The sequence below is a fragment of the Propithecus coquereli genome, unplaced genomic scaffold, assembly GCF_000956105.1.
Source record: "Propithecus coquereli isolate 6110/MARCELLA unplaced genomic scaffold, Pcoq_1.0 Scaffold285, whole genome shotgun sequence".
In the NCBI taxonomy this organism is placed as follows: Eukaryota; Metazoa; Chordata; class Mammalia; order Primates; family Indriidae; genus Propithecus; species Propithecus coquereli.
In genome coordinates this window covers 2185146-2197521 of record NW_012148452.1, presented here as the reverse complement: position 1 = coordinate 2197521, position 12376 = coordinate 2185146, and the positions used below count along the sequence as shown (strand labels likewise).

General features: G+C 40.2%; 1 protein-coding gene across 1 annotated transcript in view; it reads right to left on the bottom strand.

The window, feature by feature from the left end:
* The window catches only part of TRIM37 (tripartite motif containing 37), a 135445-nt gene extending 124775 nt beyond the window's left edge, over positions 1-10670 (bottom strand). The window contains exons 1-4 of the mRNA XM_012648450.1: positions 10204-10670; positions 7872-7973; positions 2819-2859; positions 769-885 (exon numbers count right to left, since the gene is read on the bottom strand). Of these exons, the coding sequence (XP_012503904.1) occupies positions 769-885; positions 2819-2859; positions 7872-7973; positions 10204-10224 (281 nt within the window). The 5' untranslated portion in view covers positions 10225-10670. The remainder of the gene's footprint in view (positions 1-768; positions 886-2818; positions 2860-7871; positions 7974-10203) is intronic.
* Positions 10671-12376: the final 1706 nt, after the last annotated feature.

The window sequence follows — 12376 nt, the reverse complement described above, 5'->3', positions numbered from 1 at the left end:
AAAAAAAAAAAGGTAAAGGGTCTTCCCAAATAGATCACTTCAGAGGAAAAAAACCTAAGTGTTCATCTATGAAATGTCCTATTATATATTTTTTAAAGAGATAAAATAATTATTTTTGGTAAGACTTCCATAATGCTAGAAGTAACAAATCCTTTAAGGGTCTAGTTTAACTAGAATAATAATGGAAACAACACTGGGTTTTAATTCTGATTATGCATTAACGTGTTATATCACAGTTAAGCTTATCTCTATGGTTCTATTTCCTCAGTATAATGAAGAAACAGGTATAAATTTTTTCTAATGACCCTTGAAGTCTTAACATCTTATTTTAACATGTTGTGAATCTACAGAAAGTAACATGCCTCTATTTCTAAATATTCAAGAGTCCTGAAATGTCTCCAAATTCAAGTTATTTTATTATTGCTGGGGTGAAGCCTTGCAATTAACCAAGTTGTAGGTTTACATGCAAAAACAAATTACTGCCACATTACTGATCTTTCCTTTCTTTATCAGCTTCCCACAACAACCTGTCAGATATGATCAAAATTCTTCAATCATGGAACATAAGACTTAACATTGTGTTATGAAATGATTTATCAAATAAGAATCATTTTAAATATTATCTAACAAGAACATCAAATGAACAAATTAAAAACTCAAGTATTACATTGTTTACTTATAAATAACTAGAGAACTACCAATATAGTATCATTAAAATAACAAAAGGCAAAATCTACTAAATATTGAAAAAAGAAATCGAGAACATACTTATCCTTTTCATTTTCTTCATGTTTAGTGAGACTGCAGAGTTGAAGAGTATCAAGCTGTTGTGTTACTTCTTCTGCCCAACGACAATTGACTAATTCTCGTAGCTGGAGTGGAGCACTGGGGAAAAAATCCACACATATATTCTAACTCAGTAATTTGAGATTATTTTCTAAAATAAATACATTCCTCAAAATAAGTTTCAATCATACCATAACACTAGTAAAATAAAAACAAAGACAATGAAAAGTATGCTTTGAAACTTATTTTCACATTACTACATCATTTACCAAAAACAAACAAAAAAAATTTAACAGAAATACTGACAACTCAGCATGCAGACTAAATTCTCAACTCCTTAGTCTAAAGCTCTGCTGTTCAAAATGATAGCTACTAGCCACATGTGACTAATTAGATTAAAATGCAAATTAATTAAGATTGAGTAAAAATAAAATGTCATCAGTCACACTAGACACATTTCACATGCTCAACGGCCACATGTAGCTACTGGACAGTGTAATACTTCCACCATTACAGAAAGTTCTCTCTATTTGACAGTGCTGATCTTCTTGCAAGCCAATGTGAAAAAAGTGAACAATATAAGAAGAAAAATGGGCTGGGAGCAGTGGCTCACGTTTAAAATCCTAGCACTCTGGGAGGACGAGCGGGAAGATCGTGTGAGCTCAGGAGTTTGAGACCAGCCTGAGCAAGAGCGAGACTCCATCTCTACTCAAAAAATAAATAAATAAATAAAAAATAGAAAAAATTTAGCCAGGCCTCATGGTGTGCGCCTGTAGTCCCACCTACTCAAGAGGCTGAGGCAGGAGGATCGCTTGAGCCCAGGAGTTTGAGGTTCCTATGAGCTAAGCTGATGTCATAGCACTCTAGCCTGGGCAACAGACTAAGACTCTGTCTCAAAAAAAAAAAGAAAAAGGCCGGGTGCGGTGGCTCACGCCTGTAATCCTAGCACTGTGGGAGGCCGAGGCGGGCGGATCGTTCTGAGCTCAGGAGTTCGAGACCAGCCTGAGCAAGAGCGAGACCCCATCTCTACCAAAAAATGGAAAGAAATTAATTGGACAGCTAAAAATATATGTAGAAAAAATTAGCCGGGCATGGTGGCGCGTGCCTGTGGTCCCAGCTACTCGGGAGGCTGAGACAGTAGGATTGCTTGAGCCCAGGAGTTTGAGGTTGCTGTGAGCTAGGCTGATGCCACGGCACTCACTCTAGCCAGGGCAACAGAGTGAGACTCTGTCTCAAAAAAAAAAGAAAAAGAAAAAGAAAAAGAAAAGAAGAAAAATGGGCAAAAGATGGCACTCTGGCATCATTATTTGTCTCTCAATATGAGAATAAAAGTATAGTTAGTCACAGAGTAGATTATTACACAAATGGCTTTTTAAAAATGACATATAAGGCCTGATCCACAGAAAGAGGAAAAATTAAAAAGATAAAAAATAAAAATGACGTATGTATACATACCATCAGGAAAAGATATCGAAAATATTTTACATTAAAAGAAAACAAATCGCAAAAGAGTAAATCATTTGTGTGTTTTAAGAAAAAGCATATAGGTATACATAATCAATATATGCACATATTGGATTAGAGCCTTAAAAAATATATATCTATGGCATATGCACAGAAAAATGTCTAGAACAGATACCAAACCTAACAATTTCTGCAAGTGTTATTTTATGAAAAGATACAGTAGGAAGTATAGAATCAGAAGCTTTTTATCCCTACTATCTGAATTTTATAACCAGAAACAGTAAAAAAAAAAATTTTAATTATAAAAGAAGTTATACAACGGTTGTCTAAGAGAGGCAAGGGTACAACATATCAAACATTATAAAGTATTTTATAAAATTCTAAGTCATATAAATTGGTTTCTGCCTTTTTCTAGACAGACTGCTTATTTTCTATTCGACTATATTCACAAAGAAGGGAAACGTGGCAGATGGCAGAAACACCTTGTTTTTATGAATCCTAGGGCACACTCTAACCCCATCACCTTAGTATTTTCCAAATTCACAAATAATCATAGCAAAACACTTACCGGCAATGAGGACACTGAGCTCTCTGCTCTGTCAGCCAGCGCTAAAGAGGCAAAAGAATTAGATTTTAATTGTAAAAACACCAGTACTTTAATTTGTATATACTGAATACTTATAAACCAAATTCAATGGGTTTAACTCTCTAGTGCCTAAATTAATTTTAGAGGTACTTATAGAAATAACAGGCAACGGAGGCCAGGTGAGGTGGATCACCCCTGTAATCCTAACACCCTGGGAGGCCAAGGCGGGAGGATTGCTTGAGGTCAGGAGTTCAAGATCAGCCTCAGCAAGAGGATCACTTGAGGTCAGGAGTTCAAGATCAGCCTCAGCAAGAGGATCACTTGAGGTCAGGAGTTCAAGATCAGCCTCAGCAAGAGCGAGGACCGTCCCCACTAAAAACAGAAATTAGCCGGCCATGGTGGCACATGCCTGCAGTCCCAGCTACTTGGGAGGCTGAGGCAAAAGGATTGCTTGAACCCAGGAGGTTGAAGTTCTGTGAGCTTGGCTGATGCCACGGCACTCTAGCCTGGGCAACAGAGCAAAATTCTCAAAAAAAAACAGAACAAAACAAAAAAAACAGGCAATCTACTGTCTCCCTCTAATTATCACCCTGATAGGGACAAACTTTCAAAGGGACAAAACTCATCCCAAAATATCTGTTAAGAGCCTATTCTCCCATAGGAAAGGAAGTGATTCTAGGATTATCTGATTCTCACAGAGAAGGTGTAGATAATCGTCACAAAAATGATAGTAACTCCCACCGTCCAAAGTAAACCATAGTTATTATTTACTACTAACATACTACCAAATTTCTTTTCTGAAAAGCTAATTGAGGTATATACAGTATACACACATAAATTAGACCTAAAATATGAATAATCAATACAAAAATTTTTTTTTAAATCTCAAAAGTGTTTTATAGTTCAATAATTTAAACAATCAAGTGCCTTGGTGTCCTCGTTATTATAAAAGGTTTTAGAAGACAATAATGTTTCTAGTAAATTCCAAATTCTATTAGTTTAATAATTTAAATTATTACTGATTTGGGAGCAGTTTTACACCACATACAGAGAAGATGCTAAGATTTTTCGGAATGTTTTTCAGAAAACAACAGGTTTATAGTTAAAAACTTTAACTGTCTCGTAAACAGGTTCAGAGGTAAATAACTATAATTCCGTATCAACATACTCCCACTATCTGTTCATTTCTGTTTATCCCTTTCTACTTCTATAAAAGAACATGAGCTTTTATCTGAAGTTGAATAATAAACTCAGAAATAAAATTCCCCAGGAAACCTTAAAGGACAATAAAAGACTTAAAATGATAGGCAATGATGTACTTTACAGCAAAGAAAATAAAGCTAGAAGGAAAAAAATCATATGGAAAAGGATTCCTCCATTTTTAATAACCCTGAACATTATAATTTCTTGGGTCCCTAAGAAAAACAAGATGTGGGTCAGGTTTCTTCCCCTAAAACAATGCTATGATCACATTACTCTTCTGTTAAAGTCACAGCTCCCCTCTAGAACTGGTCTCAGCCTACACTTCTTGAGCCACACCTTACAACCAGCAAGATTAAGCGTTTAAACATGTGTCCTCTCTGCCCAGGATATTCTTCAACACCTTTCTTCATCTGGGTTACTCCTAATTATTGTTTAGATTTCAGTTGTTACGTCACTTCCTTCAAAAAACTTTCCCTGATATTCTGCAAACTATTTTATTAATAGATACTACTGCCATGCTCTACCACTGCAAACTGTACTTCCCCCTTTGATGCGTTTGTAACACTTTTGACTTATTTATTGTTCTCCCCCATCCTGCTAGATTATAAACTTTACGAAGGTTGGGATCATGATAAGGAGTGACAAGATCACACTTTTTAAACATGCCTCTCCCTCCCAGTCAAAATAGGCTTATTGCTGCAATACATAACATTCTTGACATCCTATTTTTATATTTGCTTATATAATCCCTTTCTCCCTCTCTCTGTGTCCTGGCCCATGGGAATGTCCTTTAATTATGTCCATAAAACTTTCCTGCCTTTCCCAGGCTAAAGTTTTTCCTTTTGTGAATATTTGTGGAATTTTTACTTTGCATTCCACAATCCAATTTAACTACAAAATAAACATGACAATTTTAATACTTTGGGAAAAACAATGTTTCTCCCAAACAAAAACCAAAGGTAAGAACCAGTGATACAATATTAATGCATAAGTACAGAAACATCTTTAGAGCAATTCCCCCACATTCAATTTAAAATTAATTTCTCTCCTTCACTATACTGGAAGAATCACTAGTTTTAGAAAGTATTCAGGCCGAGCACGGTGGCTCATGCCTATAATCCTAGCACTCTGGGAGGCTGAGACAAGAGGATCGCTTGAGCTGAGGAGAAAACCAGCCTGAACAAGAGTGAGATCCCGTCTCTACTAAAAATAGAAAGAAATTAGCTGGACAACTAAAAATATACAGAAAAAATTAGCCGGGCATGGTGGCGCATGCCTGTAGTCCCAGCTACTAAGGAGGCTGAGGCAGTAGGATTGCTTGAGCCCAGGAATTTGAGGTTGCTGTGAGCTAGGCTGACGCCACGGCACTCTAGCCTGGGCAGAAGAATGAGACTCTGTCTCAAAAAAAAAAAAAAAAAGATAGCAGCAGGATACAAAATGGACTGGAGATAAGAAAAGACTAAAGCAGAGAAATCAGAAAGTAACTATAGGCTGGGCGCCATGGTTCGTGCCTATAACCCTAAAACTCTGAGAGGCCAAGGCAGGAGGATCGCTTCAGCTCAGGAGTTCAAGACCAGCCTGAGCATGAGACCCCATCTCTACTGAAAATAGAAAAATGAGCTGGGGATTGCAGCACACACCTGTAGTCCCAGCTATTCAGGAGGCTGAGGCAAGAGGATCGCTCAAGCCCAAGAGTTTGAGGTTGCAGTGAGCTATGATGACGCCACTGCACTCTACCTAGAACAACAGGGCAAGACTATCTCCAAAAAAAAAAAAAGAAAGTAATTATAATAATATAAGCATGAAGTAATATACATCCATATTTTCCTATCAGAATGGTAATAATAGAAATGAAAAAGTAGTGGACAGAAGTGACACTAGAAGAGAATAACTGACATGACCGAAAAAATCATTGGTGTAACCAGTCTGAATGATTGGCATAACAGAAAAGAAAGAAGTTCTGTGTGAGAAAATGGTGAGAAAAGTCAGTTTGAAAAAATAATATGAATAATTTGATCTTGAACAAAGTTCAAGATGCTAGAAGGACAACCAGATAAAATATCTAAAAGTCAATGCTGAAGGAATAGATTTAGGAGCCATACACAGAGATGACAGTAAAGCTGCAAAAGTAAATCACGTTTCCCAAAGTAGATGAATTTTTCCAGAAACCTCAAAGAAGAGAATGCCAGCAGTAATATCTAAAAAATAAATTCATTTAAGGAACAGGAGGAAGCAGCAGTTACAATGAAGAAACACACAATCAATGAGGTATAAGGTAATAACCAAAGGCCATAAGCATACAGGATTGTCATCAAAAGAACTGAGTTCAGCTCCAGACTCTACCACTTAATAAAGTATAGAGATGGAGGTCAATTACTTAATCTCTCTAGCTTCAGTGTCATCATTTATAAAATGTGGATAAATGCTACGTATATTAGTTGCTATTTTAACAGCTAGATGATATACCTTACAAGTGGATAGGACTTTACAATTTCTGAATTACTTTTGAGCTTATTCATTTAATGTCACAACTATCCTGTGAAGCAGATCTTGTTATGTGCATTCTATAGCTGAGGAAACAAGGCTAAGAAAGAGGGAATCTCCTTTTATGAGTGTGAGAACTAACATCACATGCAACATAGGTCTTCTACACATGGTGTGGTGGCAAAGAATACAGGCTCTAGAGTTAGTCTTCCTGGGTTCAAATCGAACACCACCATTTGCTAGCTGTGTGATTGGAACAAAATTATTTAAGTGTTACAGATATTACTCTTGACAAAACGATATTTACCTGCCTTAGGAAAGAATAAGGATACAGAAATTTTGAGGTGAATAGTATGTGAGATGGCTTTTTCTCAACAAAGGGAATAACCTATGAGTAGTATGGGCTGGGAGTGGTGACTAATGCCTGTAATCCTAGAACTCTGGGGGGATCAGATGGGAGGATCACTTGACCTCAGGAGTTCGAAACCAGCCTGAGTAAGAGTGAGACCCTGTCTCTACTAAAAATACAAAAATCAGAAAAATCAGCTGGGTATGGTGTCACACCTGCAGTCCCAGCTACTTGGGAGGCTTAGGCAGGAGAGTCATTTGGGCGCAGGAGTTATGTATAGGCCAGGCGCGGTGGCTCACACCTGTAATCCTAGCATTCTGGGAGGCCAAGGTGGGAAGATCACTTGAGGTGTGGAGTTTAAGACCAGCCTGAGCAAAAGCGAGATCCATCTCGCCTAAAAATAGAAAAAATTAGCCGGGCATGGTGCCATGCACCTGTAGTCCCAGCTACTGGGGAGACTGAGGCAGGAGGATGCTTGAGCCCAGGAGTCTGAGGTTACTGTGAGCTAGGCTGACACCATAGCACTCTAGCCCGGGCAACAGGGGGAGACTGTGTCTCAAAAAAAATTTTTAAAAAAGCCTAAACTCTCTCTCTTCTGAGCCCCACGGCACTTTTCAAATGCTTCTTTATGATACTACACATTTTTCAATATAATTACTTAAGTCCATTCCCTCGATTAGATTTAAGCTCCTTCAAGGCAGGCACTTTGTCACATTTATCTTAGTATCCCATTGCCTGTATTGTCATTACAATACAGGCAAACACTTTACAAAATTACAGTGGGCTTTGTTTCCAGAGGCACCCAACTATCCTCAGACATTTCGTGGCAGTTATCATTTAATGTTTATTCATCTCCACAAACTGGTGGTCTATTAAGGAACATTCATTTAAGAGACATTTTTTAAAAGGGCACGAAATGCAATATAAGAAAAAGGTAAATAGTTAATCTTTACAATATATTCTATACATACTGAATGCATGTAAAGAAATAGAACTTACCCTAATACAGCTGAAACAACAAAGCTTGGAGCAATGAGGACACAGGCGTGCATCCCGCAATTTCTCCATACAAATGAAACATCGAAAAACTTCAGCAATGCTCTGAAAATAATAAAAGATGTAAGGTCCACCAGATTAGGCTACTGAATCAAGAGTAAAAAGCATGCTAAAAATAACTCACTTGACGTTTACATTTATTTTGGTCTGATATCTCAGTTTTAACTATATTCCTTAGAACGACTTGCTTAGTCAAGGTCCAGGAACCTGAGAACATATCCTGGAAAATGTGCTTCCTTTTTTCTAAGCTTCACGATGACACTATTCTACGGAAAAGATACAAAATGCAAACACAGACCTATGCACAAATATTTTCACTGAAACATTAATCATAATGATAAGAATCTGGCTACAGCCCACATGCCCAATTATTAAATCACAGCAATTACACACAGATTATGATAGTCACTAGAAATAGTTCTTGACTTAATGATACAGAAAAATGCTTACAATGTATAACAGTATGGAAAAGAAGGCAGACTACATGATTGAATGGGCAATAAGAACTTATTTACTTTTTCTGCAATTTCCCCAAAAGGGATAAATTGTTTCTTATAACTTAGAGGAAAAAAAGTCTTAAAAAAGACACTTATCCCAATGGCAATGTACTTTGATGCAGAGAGAAACTAATACAGAATCCAGAAATTTGAATTCCTGTCCTGATGCTGCAATCAACTAGCTACTTATTTGAACCTAAGTTTCTGCCCCTACTGAAAACTTTGGTGGTAGCTTTATGAGGCCTTGGGAAGAAAAAAAAAATTATGTAACTAGAACAGCCAGGTGTGGCAGCTCCAGCCTGTAATCCTAGCTACTTGGGAGGCTGAGGCAGGAAAGGTGCTTGAGCCCTCTGAGCCCAGGAGTTTGAAGTTATAATGAGTTATGATTATGCCACTAGACTCCAGCCTGGGTGATAGAGACCCTATCTCCAAAAAAAATAATAAAACAAAAAAATAAAAACAGAAGAAACAGTATTATCTTTCCAAGCCTCAGTTTAATAAATTTAGGAAGTAACTGACAAGTTAACAAGAAAACAGATGTTAAATGTATTGTTATTGCATATTTTAAGTTTTTACAGTACTGACATTTATTTTAAGCCACTCCAGGAGAATTAAATCCTAAAACTAAGGTAAGTTTACAGAACCTTTATTTATTTATTTTGAGACAGTGTTGCTCTGTTGCCCGGGTTACAGCGCCATGGCGTCAGCCTAGCTCACAGCAACCTCAAACTCCTGGGCTCAAGCGATCCTCCTGCCTCAGCCTCCCAAGCATCTGGGACTACAGGCATGCGCCACGATGCCCAGCTAATTTTTCTATTTTTAGTAGAGACGGGGTCTCGCTCTTGTTCAGGCTGGTCTCGAACTCCTGAGCTCAAAGATCCGCCCGCCTTGGCCTCCCAGAGGGCTAGGATTACAGGCATGAGCCACCGCGCCTGGCCTACAGAACCTTTATAATACTTTCACATGAAGAATTAAGGAGAAAATTACCCATGAGTCTAATCATGACTCTGCAGGGCCAGAAAGAACCTGCCAGATGCAGGTTCTATAACCGACAACCAGGAGGACAAGAGTATTGATTGGATGAATTAGTTTCAAGTGTAGTATCGGTAACATACTCACCCCTTACTAAGAAGCAAGAATTTATTATTTCAGTATTTGAAAGGTCCAAAATTTAACAGTGGTTACATATATGTCCAATAAACATAGTTTTCTTATGTTCCTAGCCCTTACGTAAATATCCCAACCCTCTGAAATCACAGCTTAGAAGAATCAGATATAAAAATCGTTTGTTCTAGAAACTACAGTAGAATGAGACAGTACGGGTATATGCTCATTCAGTCTGGGAAGGGCAGAAGCCTGCAAAATGTACCGCTGAGGGAAAGATGATTATCCATTTAGAGGGAGATTTGGATCAGCTCATCAACTCGCAGGAACTGGAGGCAAATCTCAGGGCACATTCATCTGATGCATTTGCAGTATTGCTCTACACAGGCTATAGTATGCAAATACCTGGTGGGGATGGGCACCAAGGCGCCAAGACATCGTTGAAAACACTAGAATACGCACCAGACCTGACTGCAGAACAGTCTAAACACAAGACACCCGGAGGGCTGCAGACAGAGAGCACGTCGTCCTCCCCACCGGCCAAGCCCTCTCCACAGCCGCAGGGGCGGCGTGGGGGTGACTTCCTGGAGGGAGGACAAGGGCAAGGCATCCCGAATACAAAAAGCTCGTTGGGTAGGAGGAGACTAATCCACCACTCTCCTCAACCCCCTCACCTCCACGCTCTGTTCATCCATTGCCTCCGGCTCTGAGCGGGGCCCTCGGCGACCCGCGGACTCTGTAGTCTGACCTCTTAGGCGAGGGCCCGAGGTCGCCAGGCCAAATCGCCGAGAAAAGCCCGGCGCACACGTCAGGGGGCTCCGACAACCTCCCCACCTGCGCGCCCCATCGCTTCAGGATCGGCGGCGACTACCCCCATTTCGCCATTTTACCCAAGCGCCCGCCCTGGAGCGCAGCGGCAGAGCGAGCGGTGACCGCCGCTTCTTCCCGGCTTAGCCGCCCGCCGGCAACCGCGAGGGCGCCTTGGCCCACGTGACACGGGCGCGCGCGTATCGAACCGTCGCCTGGAGATGGGCGACGCTGGTCTCAAGCGAAGAAGGCGCCGCCGAGAATTCGCAAACACCAACAGTAACCAGGGTAGCTGGAGGCGCGGCGGCGAAAGAAGGTGCGGCGCGCATGCGCGGGAGGCGGGCACCTAGTTCCCGCGGTGAGGGAGCGCACACGAGACTTGGCGGCTTGCTTTCCCAGGGTTGCGTGCCTTGGGCCGCAGCCGGCGGCGTCTGCTGGAGCGTGGCGCTTCGCTGCGCCCCGCCCCCCTCGGGGCGGAACCCCGTGGATCACAAACTTTTGCGCGCCAAAGACTGGAGCCACCTGCTGTGCGGCTGGAGGAACCCGACTTTGGAGCTATTCGGAGCTATTCCGACTCCTAGCTTCTACGGTGGGACCCAGGAAATCCGCGTTTTCAACAGCCACTCTGGGTGATTCGGTTGCAGGTCATCTGGGACCCTCACTTTGAGAAACCTGGCGCAGAGGATTAGTGGTTAGTCATTCTCTTTCTCTGAAAGACAGATTCTAAGGTTTTTAAGACTTCTGTTCCACCTACCGAAGCAAATGAATTTAGAAAGCTCCAGATTGTGAAGGCTGGAGAGGTGACGTTTCTCATTTTGGTGGTAAGACGGGACCACAGACTGTGAAGAAGTCAGATACACACCCCACCCTTCATTTCTTGCCACTTGAGTTGAGCTGTAGCCGTCGGACTTAAAGGGCAATCAGCTATATTCAGCTTTCCTATAATTGGGATCTACTTTCTACAGTTTTCCTTCCAGAAGAGATGTGTGAAGAATGCATTGAAGGTGTGAGACCAAGGGCGTACATCAAATTCTTAATTTGAATTTAATTTTTCCTTTCTATTTATTGCAAGTAACTACTTGTTATACTTAACCTAGGGTGCACATGTAGAGAATAACAATCTAGAAAGAAGTTCGTGAATAGCAGGCATTTGGACTTATAAACAGTGGGCAGAAACAATTTTTTTTAAACTATGTGAGCTATGGACAAGATATAATTTAGAAAGATTCACCTGGGACTGAAAAATGCTTTCACTAAAAATTATGATTTCGGAACTTCATGGAGATGACGGTTGCACAACACTGTACTAAAATGCCCTCAGTTGTAGACTTTAAAATGGTTAATTTTATGTGAATTATATCTCAAAAGAATTGCTTATGGAACACAGTACTATACTGTACTTAGGATTCAGAGAGTGATGAGAAGTGGTCCTTGCTCTCAAGGAACAGTATAGTAGAAGACAAATTGCAACACGTACATAATAAATATTAAAATAGGTTCTTGTATATTTGCCCAAGAACCCAAAAATGTTTAAGGACTTATTGCATTAGTTCATAATAGTGAAAAATTAGAAAAACCTGTACAACTAATTAGAGGCCATTGGTTGCAAGCACAAAGCCAGATTCTGGCTAACCTGAGCAAAAAATAATTTAGTTGGCAGACTGCTAAACTGAAGTCATTTGCCTGGGGTTGGGGAGCCTATGATCTATCTGCTCCATCAGAATCCCTTATTAAAGCAGCAGTCCTCAACCTTTTTGGCACCATGGACAGGTTTCATGAAAGACAATTTTTCCACTGGGGTGGGGGGATAGTTTCAGGATGATTGAAGCACATTGCATTTATTGTGCACTCAAACCTCTCTAATGATAATCTGTATTTGCAGCTGCTCCTCATCACTGCCTCAGCTCCACCTCAGATCATCAGGCATTACATTCTCATAAGGAGCACATGCAACCCAGATCCCTCGCATGAGCAGTTTACAGTAGGGCTTGTGTTCCTATCTAATGCTGCCACTGATGTGACAAGAGGTGGAGCTTATGC